The sequence below is a fragment of the Polyodon spathula genome, chromosome 5 (assembly GCF_017654505.1).
Source record: "Polyodon spathula isolate WHYD16114869_AA chromosome 5, ASM1765450v1, whole genome shotgun sequence".
Lineage (NCBI taxonomy): Eukaryota > Metazoa > Chordata > Actinopteri > Acipenseriformes > Polyodontidae > Polyodon > Polyodon spathula.
Window position 1 is genome coordinate 20,981,986 of NC_054538.1, and position 18,456 is coordinate 21,000,441.

Consider the following 18,456-nt stretch of genomic DNA (forward strand, 5'->3'; position numbering starts at 1 on the left):
TTAAGTGTCAAGTCCTGGCTTAATAAACTGCTGCATTCAAGAACCTGAAAAAGCTGTGCGAGTCTGCTGTCATTTCCACACATTGCTACAGTATTTTTTAACAAGAATGTACTGCATGTTCGAACAGAGAATATCACAGATAATTGCCTCTTATGTGGTCTTGTCACAGGGACGGCCGAAGTGGGCGGCGTCAGAACCAGGAAAGGTAATGAAATATACAAAACACAGGACGGATGAAATGAAATGATGAAGACGCCTGTTGGCGCCGGTTTATTACAAAATAAAAGGTTTACACAAACACGAAAAACACAGGACACGGCACTCTACGCCAAAATAAATAGACAAACGAAAACAGACTACTACTACTAATTTCCTCCGTCTCCAATCCCGTTCTCCGCTCACCGAACACCCAACCCCAGTATGTGCCAACGTGCATCTATATATACTATTGTGCTGGGATTCAATTACCAATTAATTATTCACTTGAATCCCAGCACGTGAATTAATAAAGTGCAATTCCCCGTGCTCACATATTACTACATTTTACTTGCACGTGAAGTGCTGTGCAATCCTCGTGCCTAAATACACATATACATTTTTAAACACTCGTGTTACACAGACCCGTTTATATCCCGTGTACCAATGTCTATACACCAACATTTAAACACACCACACGCAACACATAACAGATAATATACACAGGGGCGGGCACTTTGTTACAGGTCTTTATAGTGACTTGTGGTGAACCAGAGAAATGTAAGTAAAACAGGAGATAAATATATTACCGGCAGCCCAAACCTATATATGTCGATTTTACAACCAGCCAGGTGTTATAATTTAACAACACTAACTGCTGTGCATAATCAGAATTTTTGAATAGCGTTAAATGTGGCACAAATCAAGTGGTCACTTGACTCAGCTGAACGTATAATAATAAATTGATGCGTAGGACTTATTATACAAAAGTGTTCTCTGTCAGCATTCCTGATTTGCAAAGGAAATGTAACCAAAAGCTAAAAGAGGCTTCCAAGTAATTAGAAAACAACAACAATCAATCATTTGTCGGCTAAATGGATGAAAGAAGAAATACAGATTTGCAAACTCCTGTTCGCTCCCTTCATGCTGGATACTTGATTAAATGTAATGCACACTATACATCATACATTACGTTGGCATCAAAGCTAATGATGGCATCCACGCCTGTGTTCTACATGCAGCTCACAGCTTTCTGTATTCATGGGGAATTTTACAAGATGTTAAAAAAATAAATAAATAAACAAGCAAGCCAATCCCTGTTTCCTGCCCTGATTAGAGCCCCGTCTCTTATGACTCATTGTATTCTCATCAATACGCAGAAACTCCTTCCATAGTAAACTGCTGTCTTGGTCAGAATGGGTTTCTATGTTCTCTGGGGTTCTTACACGGGTTGTTCCTGCAGCCCCCGGCTGTGGAGCCGGTTCTCCAGGTTCCGTGGAAGTTGCACACGCTCCAGTTTTTGTAGTTGTCGCTGGTCAGGGTGTCAGGGGTCAAGTTGCAGATCTCCAGCCGGGAGAAATGCCTCATGAAGTCTGAAAACGACATCCTGTCAAAGATCAGAAACAAAGTCGTCTTTTTATATATACAGAATAGAAAACTGCTTGATATATAATAATATTGCTTCTGTAGTGTGAAACAAAGTTATAAATGTACCTACTGTACTACTTTACTTTTAAAGCTCGTTTAAGACCCAAGTTTCAAAGTGCGTCTCACCAAAATTCTCCGTCCTCTGATTTTATGTTGATCCGCTGAGAATCCTCCACGTAGTTCCACTCGGAGGAGCTGTGAGGGTGAAACATGAGAAAAAAGGTTTTGAATGAACACCCAGAAAGAAATTTCATAAACAGTGGAAATCTGGTGATTGATTATAAACACGCCACTTTGTTGTTATCATGATTTCACATCAATTTAAAGTTTAAAAAGGTGCAATGACTACGGCCTTACCTATTTCAGGGCTGTGAATATTGTGACATGTACCATGGAATTCATTCTCCACTGTGAAATTTGGTCTGTTTGTGTACTTTTGCCCTGCACTACAATCCAATGAAATGATATGTATCGTTACAGGTTCCTGTTGCAATTATTAGCTTGTTTCAATTTTCATGAACTGGCCAGAACTTATTGATTGACATTTGACAGCAGCCAATAATTGGTAGACATGGCCATCCGGGTGGGTTTAGTATGACATACGGTTCTCAATCTCAGTGCTGTTAGGCTAGTCAAATTAGACCTAGATTTTAAAATGAGTGTCCAAAATAAATCAAAAAGCGCTACAATCATTACTGCAGCGGATTGTGTAACAGAATTTGTAAGCCAAATATATACTAAACAGAAAAATACATTAAAAGCAACCACAGAACCAGAAAAAAAAAAGAAATATGCCACTAATTTCAGAGACTTCATGCTTAGATTTTTTAGCATCTTGATATATTGTCTAACTACAGGCCTGTCCTTCTTTGCCCAGGCTTGCTCACAAGGCTAGCTAAGTGTTGTCTGTCAATTTCAACAAATTCAGTGGATACAGGTGTGTCTAAAACATAAACAGGTATTTACACCCCAGAGAAAGGGAATGAAGAAAAACACAGTTGCAGGAGGCTCCATGCTCACATTTAATCCCTGGCTTAAGTAAAGAGGGTGACCTGTTATGCTCAGCATTTCAGAATAGTTTTTGAGTCACTGTTGCATATAGTGATGTTTAAAACCAGGAGTTTTTTTTTTTTTTTAAATAACAATAACAGAAATGCAGCAATCAATGTAGATTTAAATAACTGAAACTGTGAATTCGGAGATTTGTTATGACGGTGAAATTTACGAAAATGGACTGTGAATTCGGTAGGAACATAGAAAACCAACCCTTTAAAAAAAAGAGCCGTTTTTTCATTGTTAATATGTTTTCACTTTGATTCTTGTTTATCCAGACACAGCACAATAATTTGATGATGAACCCTTTCTGTCCAAGTTCACTTCTTGTACAGCTAGGACCTCAGCTGACACCACACAGTCTTAAGAAGCCCCCTGTTAGATTTTTATAGTTTGTTTTCTCTTCTGCGATATTTACATTGTGACATTTTTTCTGAAACTCAATTAAAAATGTTCCCTCAGTCCATAACCTACTTGTCACTCCATGCACCGGTCCACTCCACCTGACCCCATGGATTCCTGACTCGGATCAGCTGTTCTGCACGGCCTCGATATTTCACCTAAAAAACACCAAAACAGAAAACACGTGCTTACTGTGAATTAAAAAAAAAAAAAAAAAAAAAAAAAACCCTTTAATAAAAATATTTATCTTTGCACAGGCCACAACACCGAGACTGAGTGTCTTCAAATTAGCAACAGAACTTCAAAGAACATCACAAAAAAGAAATTTAAAGATTTGGGATTGTCTTAAAGAACATATGAAAAGGGTCCCTCCATGGTTATTGTTAGATGGTAATGGAGGGATGTCTTTTTTTTTCTTTTTACAAGTCTAGAACACTACCCTTATAAAAACTTACCATAGTAAAAGCATAGCAATTAAAGCCCAGTGGAGAAATAGGTAAGCATTGTGAAGAATAGCGAGGTATGGTAAATATTAATCAACATGGCAAACCAGGGTAAACTATGGCAAATGCTTAGTACGATCATGGGAAAATCATGGTAACTGCAAAAATACAGTGGTAAACTTTTGTAAGGGTAGTGTAAAACAGCAGTGAATGTGAAATACAAAGTAAAACACTGCAATGAGACGAAGCACTTGGTTCACCACTTACCACTTCAGCACCTGTGAGTGAGTATGCATGACCCTTCACCAGCTTCTGGGAAGTGACTGCCTCACTGTCTGATGCACTGGTGATCTTCATGAAGAAAGTCACAGTTAGTTATCAACAATGATTTGGAAGTGACAGCAAAGTATGCACGGCCGTAGCACCTTGTAGAAATTGTGCTTTATTTACAAACAAGATTTGTAGCATTTGAAATTCCCAGCTCCCAGAAGATGTTTAAAAATATAAAAAAACGTTTAATTTTAAGAGCTTCCGTAAAAGTTTATTTTACAGCAGAAAAAAGTGTGCATTATACATTACCGGTAATTAAATTACCAAGAAATGACTAATAATGTTTGCAGATAAGGTTAACATCAAAAACTGCTCTATAATTGTTTTCTCTGTTGCGTGAATTTACATTTTCATAAAACATATTCTTACCCAAGTTAAAAGCTAATTGGGAAACATTAACTGTGTAACACAAATCCAAAATTACATCAATGGAGCATCCCAGAAGAGATCCTGAATCCAGGGCTTTCTTGATGATCTGAAAAAGGTTTCTTGGAGCTTTCTGCAGGTCGTACATTTCTGCGATTCCGCCGGTGAAGTCTTCAAAGCCTTCGGTGGTGGAGCCCCCAGACAGGGCCTCATAGCAGCCATTTATCCTGCAAGACAAAAGTTTGAAAGTTCTTCAAGATGTTGCGTTGACCTGTTTACCTGTACTGGGCAGCGAGTCTTTAAAAGGGTTGGCTCTTGAGCGAACAAATCTCTTGGCACCTAACCTTAATGATGTGGGTTTTTACATTTCCAAATATGACTAAGGGTAAATGTAAATACGATATTTTGGAAACTGGGTCAGTCTTTGTAGAGTAAGGGACACAACCTGAATTAGGTGGTTACCAATTTATGTACATGTTACCGTAAAAGTCATAATATTGGAAAAGTGGTAAATATTGGCAGACCAAGCAAAGCGGTAAATGTCTGAAATAAACATGATAAGGCTTTACTTTGGACATTAACCGGAAATTCTTCATAACCAAGTGGCTTTGGCTAATGACGGATGTCTTGCTTTCACGTGTTGTAAGGCTTCGGGAGTCCTGTGTAACTCCAAGTGTCATAAGAGTCTACCAAGCTGCAATAAGTAAGTAAATATACCTATCCGCTGTCTGTCTGTGTGCTGTTTCATGTCATAACCAAAGTGTCATTTTCTGTTGAAAAACAAAAGGTCCTAAATGATTTGATTTGCATTTAACAGAATTTGATTTGATTTAACAGAATCATCAAACTGCTATGCATTTGGAGTACAATTTCCTTCAGCACCATTGTGAATTGTTTTGCAAATTGACCAGAATGTTGGTTGTTCTACATTAGTTATATGTTCAGTACCACGCTGAACAATATTGTTCAGTACCACGTTGAATTAGTTTAATTTGCTCAACTGTGCATTACTGTAAGCTCATTAGTGATTACTTTGTTAATGGAAAATGTGTATGCAGAAATAAATATATTCTTCGTCATTACTGATTATTTTGTTAATTAACAATTTACAGTACTGTGCAAAAGTTTTAGGCAGGTGTGAAAAAATGCTGTAAAGTAAGAATGCTTTCAAAAATAGACTTGTTAATAGTTTATATTTATCAATTAACAAACTGCAAAGTGAATGAACAGAAGAAAAATCTACATCAAATTCATAGTTGGTGTGACCACCCTTTGCCTTCAAAACAGCATCAATTCTTCTTGGTACACTTGCACAAAGTCAGGGATTTTGTAGGCATATAGTCAGGTGTATGATAAAACAATTATACCAAACAGGTGCTAATGATCATCAATTCAATATGTAGGTTGAAACACAATCATTAACTGAAACAGAAACAGCTGTGTAGGAGGAATAAAACTGGGTGAGGAACAGCCAAACTCAGCTAACAAGGTGAGGTTGCTGAAGCCATTTACTGTCAAAAGTCATACATCATGGCAAGACTGAGCACAGCAAGAAGACACAAAGTAGTTATACTGCATCAGCAAGGTCTCTCCCAGGCAGAAATTTCACTGGTTTAATTTTTGTAATTTTTTTTTTTTTACATTTTTACCACTTTCTCATGTTACCGCATTCTCATGTGCCCTTTAAGCACCTGCATAATAAAGGTAAACCAAAACATTACTCTAGGATACACAACAAGTAAGAAATTAATTTATAAGAAAATGCAAATAGATAAACGGCCCTTAAAATTCACCACCCTGAACTACAAGATGTTAAATGTGGTACCAGTATTTATATATTGGAATAAAATTCAGAACAAAATGACCACCCCCCATTTGCTATTTTTAAAAGCGCCATTATAAATCAAGACTATTTGATAACTTACTTAGCTCTTATAATATGTTAAAATATGTACATGTATGTTTTTTTTTTTCTTTAAAATAGCATACAAACCTGCAAGGCTCTTGCTAAATTCTAAATTGTTTTGGATCTTTAGGGAAACAGAAGAATGCTATTTTTGCTAACTATATAGATGGAAATGCGAGTTTCTGAATATGCTTCAAGCCATTAATTAAGTCATTGCATCCGCGCCTGTCGATTATTTTCAATCCATGCTTTTTTACAGTATCAAATCAATGATTAGGAGAAAACGGCACACATGAACTTAATTAAAAATTATATATACAAAGATATTATAGATATTTCAGGTGAGACATTGTTGTAAGTGACTCTGCAGCTGGTGCACAGTTCACACACCCTAGTCTTGTATCTTGTAAAGCGCTCTGTGATGGTGGTCCACTATGAAAGGCGCTATATAAAAATAAAGATTATTATTATTATTATTATTATTATTATTATTATTATTATTATTATTATTATTATTAAAGGATTTTGTAAAGGTTAATGTGGCTGCAAAAATAATTTTTTATAAGTTTTTATTTTTTACAGTGACAGCGCTAAAATTCCACAAATGCGCTCACAAATATGATTGCCTGCCCCGGGAAGAGGGGTATTGCTGCAGAACGAAGGCTCCCACAGGTTAGCTCACACAGGGTAGCTCACACAGGGTAGTGCTGCATACGCAACTCATAAGAGACGACACATGATTAAGGGTGATAAATTTACGTACTAAAACAAAGTTTATTTCATAACAATAACCTAACCTTAAACCAACAAGTAAATGCACAACACAGAATGTGAGGCAGTGAGCGTAAATCCTGAATCTACATGTTTACAGTACAGGAAAAACTGGTTTAGCTGAACCAGCTAGTACCTGAGGTATTACTGCACACGGATCACTGTATCAAAGTATAATCTTTATAGTGAGTAAATTTACCAGAAGGTGAAACGTGTTTTTGTTTGTTTCAAAACTTAATATTGCCATAACTACAGCTGCAACACACATCACATCACAAACAACAATATACAAAACAATTAAAAACAAAGCATCAATATCGTACTGTTATCACAGACACACGTATTGCACAATATCACAGAGCAAATTAAATATCTACTGGTTTTTTGTTTTAGCCAACAAGGTGTTCACGTGTGGCAGCAATGCACTAGCAAAAATCACAAGGCAGTGACATCCACTCCCTAGCAACATGTTGTTGTTGGAGTGGATTCTTTCAATGCAGCAGGTTTGAGCATTTGATAAAGGAGAGGAAGACTCATGAAATTAATTGGAGACTGAAGTTGATGAGAAGCAATTACCCTCCACTGTAAGAATTAAAATTGTGTGCTGCTTTTTATACGAAAAATTAGAAAAAGCAGGTTGCGTAGAGGATTTATACTGGACTCTGACGCCCCCGATAAAACAACGGAGTGTTTGTACAGTATTTTTTAGCCTATTTGCTTTTCTGTGGGTCTCTTGCTGTATCGCTGCCCTTGATATATAGTGGATATATATTGGACCCCGACACCCACGATATATAGAGTGGGTGGTGTATTTAAGTAAAAACAGTACTAGCATGCTTTTAGCTACATCTAGGATGGGATCTGAGGAAATGGGCATATTTCTGTAAGGTGGGGCTCTAGTTTTTTATGAAAGCTTTTTTTTTTTTTTTTTTTAAGATAGAATAAACAAGCCATGACTAATGGTGCATAAAAAAGTTTTTAAAAAATGTATATGCAGGAATAAATACAATCTTCGATGATATACCTGCATTTACCAATAAGCTTTGATAAATCATATGATTAACTGGTAAATGTCAGAAAAGCAATTTACTGCTTTATAATTTTGGACATTTACCATGTTATTTGGTAAATGTTGACATTACCGGTAAAACTTAAGATTCACCACATTCAGACTTTTACCATAACATATACACTAATTAACCAGCAGACTCACTCCTACTGCCTGTATGTAGTACATGTATAGCCTTTTCTCACTGATGCAGATCTTACCAACTCCACAGGCTAGCTTTTTTTTCACAGTGAGAAGTGTTTCTCTGACTTAACATAACACAAATCACCAATGAGGCCTACTTACTTAGCATAGGCCTTCTCCAGCAGCGCGCTCCAGAACTCAGTCTTGTCTTCTGTGTGCACAAATATCAGTTCCCCATTCTTTGTGGGCAGCCTGTCGTCAACAACAACATCAACCCACTCGCCAAACTGCCAGAACTGAAAAAGGAAATCACACATATAAGTAATAACGCACACCCAACTGTGCACAATAAGGCTTAAAATCTATCAAGGGTTTGTGGTGACATATAAATCATGAGAGTGCTAGCATTATTTGTTATAATACAGTGAAATAACAGACTAAAATAGTTTATTTTTAACAACTGAAGAAGAAATGTGAGAAAAGCACTGGAAAACAGAATGTAACATTTTTAAAACAATTTAAGAATAATTTTTTGGGGCTAGAAGAGCCAGTAATGTATTATTACCAACAATCGGAGTAAATATTGGTACAACTTTAAATCTGCAACCCTCTCTTGGTTGTTTTGGTATTGATTGTTTTGTTTGTTTTTTTCAATGGGGACTCTAAAATGCTTTACGGAAAGTGTCTGTCAATTTGCCTAAACTACGTACAGATGATACTCCAAACCATTACAGTGTCACTCACTGTGTTTTCTCTTTTACCTGGAAGTGAAAGATTCCAGCATAGTTATTTTGAAAGCTTTGTCCGCTGGGAACGACTCGGGCCAAAACATCCTCGTTGAGGGTCAGAGAGGCGATGGCAGCCAGGAGCCAGCAGTCCCCTGATTGAAAAACCAAAAAGTGCCATTGAGAAAATATTTATAGTGATTATTAGGGTTTTTGTTTTTTGTTTGTAACCGATACAAAATGATAAAACACCCCGATATAAAAAGATGTAATCTGTATATAGCAATATAGCCAATAAACACTGGAAAAAACTGGAAATGGTTACTCAATTCACGCTGACCACCCCATTCCATAAAAAAAAGAAAACCCACTACAAAAAATTAAAAATAAAAATACCTTTCCCAGTGCAGCAGCAGCTGGGCAATGTCCCTCCTTCCTGACTTGTATCTATCATCATTTCGTTCTGAATACTTTAAACCCACCCCAACTATTGAGTGACAGCATATAACGATAGGTTGCGGATGTAACCCTGGTTCCCTGAATGAGAAGATGACCACTAATAATACTTTTGGGATATGCCTGCTTGTCAGGTATTCACTGAGCATTTTATATCAAAGCTGCTGATAGGCCCCTCCGCGGAGTGACGTCCTCAGTCCCGCCTCACCGAGGTAATAAATAGTCACTGCGTGGAGTCGTCATTCTCTTTTGCATTGTACCCGCGAATGCGAGTGATGCGACCTCACAAGGTTGGCCGTCATCTTCTCTTTCAGGGAACGTTCCCTTTCAATTCGAAGATGACCGTCAATGATACTTTTGGGAAAGTATACCAAAGTCGTCGTGAGGTAGAATGAGTGGACAGCATCTGAGGGACATCTTGCTACCACCATCTAGTGTTGATGTTGTGAGCGTGCAACCTCAATGACCCTAGTGCCTATTAAAGGCATAGAGGGATCCATGACATTAAGTAGGTAAAACCTTGTAAATGTATGCGGGGTAGTCCAGCTAGCCGCAGTACATATATTGGTCAACAAGGCACCTCTGAAGAGGGCCCATGATGTAGCCACACCTCTACCCGCCTCTACTAGATCTTACAGAAATTGTAAAATAACTGCTACAGGGCAAAACACAGGATCATGACCTCCAGCCTTGCACCAGTTTTGAAAATATTTCCACTTATAGGCATACAATGCTCTTGTGGAAGAAGCCCTAGCATTCTACAGTGTACTCATTAGTGAGTCTGAGAGCCCTAGGACGGACAGACGGTCCCGTTCAGGGGCCAGACCCACAGTTAGTCTGCCAGGTTCTGGGTGCCAGTGTGTCTTTCGTCTGACTGAGGAGATCCATGCTCAGCAGGATCTCCCAGGGCTGGCCTTGCATCACCTGGCAGAGGTTCAAAAACCAGGTTTTCCTGGTCCATTTGGGGGCCACCAGTACTGTCGCTTCCTCTCTACTGACCTTCTCGAGGAAGGCAGGGAGCAGCGGTATATGAGGTTGAGTGTATAAAAGACACTTTGGGCCATTGTCCGCTAGACCGTACTCTGCACCGGTGTTAATTGGCTTTTTGCATCGTTGAGGGTGAGACCCAGCCTTTACAGATGCTCCACCACAATCGCTGTGTTGGCCACTGCTCCTTCCTGGGACTGGAAACAAATCAGTCATCCAGGTACTTCATCACCCTGATCCCTTGCAGCCGCAGGGGAGTTAGGATGGCATCTATGCAGTTTGAAAATGTGCGGGGGTCTAAGGAGAGGCCAAATGGCAGCAAGGAGAACTCGAAGACGCTCCCCTGAAAGGTGACGCGGAGCTATTTCCTGTGCGCTGGACGGACAGGAATGTGAAAATATGTGTCCTTCAGGTCATCTATTATAAACCAGTCACCCGGCCAAACAGACTGGAGGATGTGGCGATGTGTGACCATCTGGAACCTCCTCTCCTTTAAGAACCTGGTGAGATGTCTCAGGTCTAGGATGGGGCGAAGGCCGGCGTCCTTTTTTGGCATGAAGAAACACCTTGAATATATCGCCTCCCTTTGAGAGGTGTGTTCGACAAGAAGGATGGCTTGTTTTAGTGTTTCTACCTCTTGTTTGAGGGCCAAGACCTGGAGAGGGTCGTTCACAGATGTGATGCAGACTTGTCTGCATCACAGTCCCTCGTCTGATACAGCCAAAGCTGTTTGCATGCCACCACCAAGCCCACCACGCTTCTGCCCAGGGTTTGCCCTTGCAAGCCCGATATCTGCAATAAGGTGCCCGAGACAAGCGGCTTGGGAAGGGTAACAGAACGCAACATGCCATCCAGGTAGGCTGTCAAGAGGCCTCCTGTGTTTGCAAGGAATGTCACCTGCTCTTCAGGGGCGTAGGCCTTTTTCAGATGTGGTTCCATGATCCTGCATAGGCCATTAGAGCATACAGGATCCTTGGACAGACCTCCTATTGGGGGGGCTGGCACTAGGGACGCTATAGTGGAGCACACCGGAGGGAACTGTGCCAGCCGTACCGCCTCTGCATCTTCCAGAGAAGCAAGTGGGCTGAGCTCTTGGACACGCTGGGCGCTGGGCCAGGTGTTGCCAAGAGGATTTTACCTCCTCCAGACCTTCGCCTGTTTAAGTGCCTGAGTATTTGAGCCGTTTGGCCCAATATCCCTCACCTGGTTTGCGTTTCTAGCTCTTTTTCTGCCCCTCGAGGGAAATCTAAAGCAATTGCAGTGGCACTGTGGAGCCTGAGCACAAGGAATACTTTGCATAGGGCTCAGAAGGTGGGGAGGGGAAGTCTGGGTTTCGAAACCGATGACGGCACTCCTAGGCTGGCTGCAGGGTTCTTGGACCCAGCATAAAACGAGCAGGACGACCTGAGTGCCAAGGCAGCAGAGGCATGCTCGATGCCCCAGGCACTTCACACACAGGGTGTGTTTTTCCTGCAGAGGCAATTTCCTCCTGCAGGATGCGCGAAGGTGGACATCTGACATTGCAGTCGAGGTGTGCAGCTTTGGAGCGTCGATGGAGCACAAGCACCAAGGTATTGAGGCTGTGTAACACAGAGGCATCGAAAAAACCCCAAGGGGATCGAGTGTGCTGGATGAAGCGCCGCAGGCGTCGAAGCGTCGAGGAGGCAACACAGAGGTACCGAGGCTATGGAGCGCAGGGGCACCAGGGCTACCAAGAGCACAATGCGCAGAGCTTAACGAGCGACGTTTATCGATAGCAACAAGAAGAAGCGACAGCATGTCTCCCAGGTAGGACGATGTTCTATTTTTCAGGCAACACGAGGGCAACATTTTAAATCCCTGGCAATCAAATTTGATAGTAGTGTTACATGATAATAAGGACAGACCAAAAAGTCAGACAGACAGCGTATATGATACATTCCCATTCCTGCATTTCATCTAATTAATTTATATAGGCTATAGAAAAGCCTATATAAAACAGTGCAGGGTTCTCGCAGCACTGTTGAGCATAATTTTGCCGTTATGCTGTTGCTGTATTCAGGCCGTTACACTGTGTTTTAAGTTTGCGAAACAGCCAAAAAATAACAACAATCCTGTGAAACATTGTTGATTATTCCTTTATGTGAGAAATTGGTTTGTTTAAAATACTTGTTTAAGCTCTCAATACTCTTCCATGTGTTTTTTTTTTTTTTTTTTTTTTTTTTTTTTTTTTTTTACAAGCAGTGATGTCCACTGACTGTTTCTAATTACAGCCTCTATACTTCCACCAAACACAACGATTGTGGCATGCATATATTACGCGATCAAGCTAAACATCTTCCATTGGGCAAAATGAAATCAAACTAACAGTCTGTATTGATTCATCTACCAGCACACGTTGAATGTGCTGGCAGTCTTACACACGTAGCATAACAAGCTGGGTTAAATAAATAAATCGTTCAGATGAAGAACAGTAATGTGCATTCCAACCAGTTTTGAGATATTCAATCTTTTTTTATTTCATGGTCTTTAGAAAAAAATCCAAAGTTCCACAATTTTACAAGAATCCTTTTGTATGACTTCAGTTCCCCATAGATAGATTTTCATATGGAATGTAGGTTTTAAAATATAAAATGTGGGACACAGTGCATATCCAGTTTTACTTACGATAAGTGGAATAAAGGTTTATGTTGTATATTCCTTAACTATGGAACAACAGTGACAAACGGGTTTTCCACTTATTCTTGCAAGCACACGTGTGATCAAGTGTAAGTTTTAGTGGTGCAACAGCCATATATATCAGAACAACAGACTATATATGAAATACCGGTATATCAACAAATAAGAATACTAAAATGTATGTATGTATGATTGTGAAAAATGTTGTAAAAATGCTGTTACACAATATGAAGCCCTCTGACTTCAAATATATGTTATTTAACCAACAGAGCTGGACTGCAACAAGTAAATGAACAGCACAGAATGAGAGGCAAAGCAGTGTAAATCGTGAAACTACAGGCTTACATACAGGACAGGAGAAACTAGTTTAGCTGAAACCAAGTTGAAACGTGTTTTAATGTTTGTTTCAAAACTTAATACTACAATTGTACTACAACTGCAATTCTTCACTCTAAAGAAACAAAAGATCTCTCTTGAAAAAGGTTTATTTAATTAGGCACACCGCTCCCAAGCTCCCAGGTTGCGAGAAACACAAAGGCTTCCCTGTTCTGTCAGGTTAGCTGTAATTACTATTTAAGTAAAAACAGCACTAGCATGCTTTTAGCTACATCTAAAGCCCCTTTCACACTGGCATGATCTATCCAGGTCAGAACCTACCTTGATAAAGCAGGGTAGACCTGTGTGACAGAAGTAAATACACAGTGTGCGTAACAGTGCCCCGGAAGCAGCTTGTTACTGACGCTTCCATCCAAACTTCTCTGGATTGAACCATCGGCCCAACTGTTGATTACAGAAAATGTTTCTTCATCCCTGCTGCAATCTGGCTCATGGTGTGTCTCAAGCAACAAAAAATAGGGCTAAACAGAATAAACAGAAATGTTCCATGCAGAAATTAACCCTTCACATGGCTGTTTGTTATTGCGTCAGCTCACGAACGTCCGTCAAGCATTTTGTCTCGCTCAACCCGGGTCAAAGCGTGTCAACCATATCCTGAGGTGGGCCACTGGGACCCGGGTTAACCCAGGTATGACCCACGTATGAGGTTTCACACTATGCAGGACTGTGACCCGGTTAACCAGGACCCAGGTAGGAGTGCCAGTACGAAAGGGGCTTTGGGTGGAATCTGAAGAAATGGGCATATTTCTGTAAGGTGGGGCTCAAGTTTCTTGTGAAAGCTTTTTTTTTTTTTTTAAGATGGAATAAACAAACCATAATTAATAGTGCTTATAAAAGTGTTTAAAAAATGTACCACCCCATCCCGTCCTGTCCTGTCCCACATCCCCCCCAGCAGGCAGGGACAAAGCACTTTGTGTGCTGGTGGCCATTTGGCAACTAGCTTTCAAAACCTGGTGGCCAAGGGAACTTTTATGGTGGCCAACATTTTCTTGTATATTGACAGACACATTGCTTTTGCATGCAATGGGTGTTTTTTTATTATCTTTAAATTGTGAGAAGGAAACTACATACAATCAATGTGCCAGAGAACTTAGTCCATAAAAATCCAGGGAAGTACTGTATATTATGTGCAAAAAATGCCAATGAACTATTTTCTGTGTGCATAAAATGTCAGTGAGTGAAGTATACACATAAAATGCCAGGAAATAGAACTATATCAATCAAATGCCAGGGAAGAGAACCATATAACAAAATCCAGGGAAGCGAACCAATTTCTTTGTTTTTCAGTTACAATACAAACACTGTTAGCTACTCTTCCTCACCTGTTACAGTCTCATATTTATGTAGTTTTCCAGATCCAAATCGATTTGTGTTGCTTCAGTTTTTTTGACATTTCATTTAGGGTAATTATTTTGAGAAAATTATTATTTTGTTAAACTTCCAGTGCCGTCTAAGTTGATCAGTGAGCAAGTCAGGGAAAGCCAACGGCTTGTATCACTGCAGCACGTTTTATTTTAATTTTTTTAAAGCTGTGTATTTATTTTAAACCCCCGTCTGTGCCGTAAGTAGTTTCTTAATTTTCTTTAAGTTGGCAATAACCGTCTTCTGAACTGCAGACAACGCAGAATGAATTTGAATGATAATTTTGGTTGTTCGACCATAAATTGACTGGCTGGTGTGCGTTACTATGGTTCCACGAAAGGATTGTCTCTGTGAGATCAACAGGGTGGTGCAGATTCTGACAGTGAAGCAGAAAGCCTTCATTACAGAACCTTAGTAGCCCTACTGGCCATATTCAAATTGAAGATTGCATTTGTGGACCTGTGATAGAGAGAGAAAGAATCGATGTTGCAAATCTCCCTCGCAACCAGAAAGGACGCCGTGTAAGGACAGCGGTAAGCTGCCTCCTAAGTGGACCATTATGATGGTAGGTGGAAACTGGAAGTTAACCATATTAGGAGGGGCGCATAGTTGCAAGTACTCGGAACAACTCCATTGCAAGCAGCTGCGGGACGGCCCTCTATTGGAGAAACCATGGCGACAGGGTTGTTTGTAGGGAGGAGTGTATGGGTACAAAGGGGAAGCAGCTAAGTCGGAACACGTCCATGCGATGAGAACGTAAAACTACCGGCCAGAGGATTGCGTTTTCTTTTGTTACGTGTTGTTTGTTTTTTGTTGCAGAGGAGGAGTACGGAGCCAGCAGCTGCAGCCAGGGAGTCAGCCCGCATCACTAGAGCACTACCCTCACCACACGACACCAGCACCACCCAGAAGATTAAGAGCATGCTTTCGTGCACGGGATTATTGTGGAGTGTTGTGTTTATTATTTGGGACTGCAAACCAGCCGTGTTCCCCCCGATACCACTGCTGGTAGAGGGGTGGTTCTTTTTGTTCTTTTATTAAAAACACAGATGTTTTGGGGGAAAAGAACTGTTTGGACATTGTTTTATTCACCACACCACTCGCACAGTTCACAGGACCTCATTTGAACTACCCTGCCCCCAAGTATATGAATATGATTGCTCACTGCCTGCATATTTGTCTTTTCTCCAAATAGCAAAGAAGTCAAAAGTGGAAACATGCATCCTTTCATGCCAGGCTGCACTTGGAACAAATTTAAGTTTTTTAAACTTATCCGCAGTTAAACATTACTGGCACAACCCATTTTGCATAACCCCTTTTATCCTGGAAGCCCACATGCCATCTCTGTTGAATTACAGACATCAACCTCCTCTTGTGTTGGTCTGGTACTACTGATCGGGAAAAAGAAATCACACAAACAAAAGGTAGGCTCAGAACCAGAAATTGTTGGGATTCAGTAGAAGAAGTTTACCAAAGGGCTGTCCTTAGCTCTACTGGGGTCGGAGTTCCATTGATCCTGCCGCTAATTTCTAGTATTGCAGTTTCTATTTCAGTACACCACAGTTTACTGGTGTATACTTTGAAATACTGCAGTATTCTATAGTACCCATAGCAAATACTGCAGAATGCAACAACCACTTTGCAGTATTTAAAGCACATAATTGCAGCAAGGTGCATTTTACAAGCATTTACAACAGAATACTATAGAACTTTGTGGTAAATAATGGTAACCACAGGTCATTTAGTGTACTGTGAGCTTACAGGGAGGAAAAGCATGATATGAAATTGGCACAGCTACTTACCCACAGATAGGTTTCTGTCAAAATAATCATACTTCTGAAAGTTCCCTCTCTACATCTGGCTCCTTTCTGAATTATGTCATATTACAGTCTCAACTTATACAGTATTTTACTTTCTGAAGCTGTGGTTGAATGCAACTACACTGTAAGGTAGGCGACACTGTTGTAGATATATTCATTTCCCACTAGAATACAAATAATTAATATAAACTTTTGCCTTGTTTCATAACCTTGTGGTCCCGGAGTAACTCAAGAGTGTATATCTGCTTGGCTCGAAAACAAGCCACACCCAGTCTTTTTTTTTTGTAACTCATGTCTGACTCATTCTTCTGGTAGGATGTAGTAAAAGTTATTCAACTAGAGAAAAATAGTCTGCCTTCATGCCAAATACTAACCCTATTCTCAAGTGCAGACAGTTTACATTATTTGCCATTGGTGCAACACATACAAGCAATAAAATGAATTCAAGTTAATCTCACTTAAATTAGTATAATGCTACCCTTCCCCCACCATGGTGAACCTGTCATTATTGTCCTGCTCTGGTGACAATTAGACATGTACAGTAACTAACCATGGCAACAGTCAGTCCCATTAAGATGTAAACAGGTTATGACATTGCATGCTGTACAGTTTTAAAGGGTTGACATTGCATGCTGTAGAGTGTAAAAGGGTTGACATTGCATGCTGTATAGTGTAAAAGGGTTATGACATTGCATGCTGTACAGTGTAAAAGGGTTGACATTGCATGCTGTAGAGTGTAAAAGGGTTGACATTGCATGCTGTAGAGTGTAAAAGGGTTATGACATTGCATGCTGTACAGTGTAAAAGGGTTGACATTGCATGCTGTAGAGTGTAAAAGGGTTAAAAGGGTTGACATTGCATGCTGTATAGTGTAAAAGGGTTATGACAGTGTAAAAGGGTTGACATTGCATGCTGTAGAGTGTAAAAGGGTTACATTGCATGCTGTATGTAAAAGGGTTGACATTGCATGCTAGTGTAAAAGGGTTGACATTGCATGCTGTATAGTGTAAAAGGGTTATGACATTGCATGCTGTATGTAAAAGGGTTGACATTGCATGCTGTAGAGTGTAAAAGGGTTATGACATTGCATGCTGTACAGTGTAAAAGGGTTGACATTGCATGCTGTAGAGTGTAAAAGGGTTATGACATTGCATGCTGTACAGTGTAAAGTAAAAGGGTTGACATTGCATGCTGTAGAGTGTAAACGGGTTGACATTGCATGCTGTACAGTGTAAAAGGGTTGACATTGCATGCTGTAGAGTGTAAAAGGGTTGACATTGCATGCTGTAGAGTGTAAAAGGGTTATGACATTGCATGCTGTACAGTGTAAAAGGGTTGACATTGCATGCTGTAGAGTGTAAAAGGGTTATGACATTGCATGCTGTACAGTGTAAAAGGGTTGACATTGCATGCTGTAGTGTAAAAGGGTTGACATTGCATGCTGTAGAGTGTAAAAGGGTTATGACATTGCATGCTGTACAGTGTAAAAGGGTTGGCATTGCATGCTGTACAGCTGCACTCCACCTGCCGTGCACTTTTAAAGTGGTTGAAAACAATACAAAATTATTTTTGCTTGAGTTAAAAAGCTTTTTTAACACTGCTTTGGCATAGAGATACAAGCCACAGTAATACGGTTATATTGCTTATTGTAAAAACAAGGGTTACATAACTATTAAACAAAATATCTCTAAAGGGGAGCGCAGCAAAAAAAAGTCTGGGAACTACTGTCTCAGAAGGAAGAAAAAAGACAACTTACAAGATTTGCTCTTTGGGGCTTTCCCTTCACGGCAGTACAAGTTTCTTATAATCTGAGTCACAAGTAAGTTGATTTTTCTTTTAAACAATGTATTCTTACTTTAAAGCTGTACCACAGCAGTACATTTTCAGCTCTAGCCTAAGTTGAAGTCTTAATTATGGCATATCCAACTAACTAAATTAAACTAAAATAAAACAGCACTCAATTCAA

General features: G+C 39.9%; 1 protein-coding gene across 1 annotated transcript in view; it reads right to left on the bottom strand.

Annotated features, from left to right (window-relative positions):
- LOC121315710 (calpain-2 catalytic subunit-like) overlaps nt 1-18,456 on the bottom strand; it is a 34,623-nt gene that overhangs the window by 12,404 nt on the left and 3,763 nt on the right. The window contains exons 3-9 of the mRNA XM_041250053.1: nt 8,848-8,966; nt 8,249-8,382; nt 4,276-4,444; nt 3,789-3,872; nt 3,151-3,236; nt 1,750-1,818; nt 1,422-1,582 (exon numbers count right to left, since the gene is read on the bottom strand). Of these exons, the coding sequence (XP_041105987.1) occupies nt 1,422-1,582; nt 1,750-1,818; nt 3,151-3,236; nt 3,789-3,872; nt 4,276-4,444; nt 8,249-8,382; nt 8,848-8,966 (822 nt within the window). The remainder of the gene's footprint in view (nt 1-1,421; nt 1,583-1,749; nt 1,819-3,150; nt 3,237-3,788; nt 3,873-4,275; nt 4,445-8,248; nt 8,383-8,847; nt 8,967-18,456) is intronic.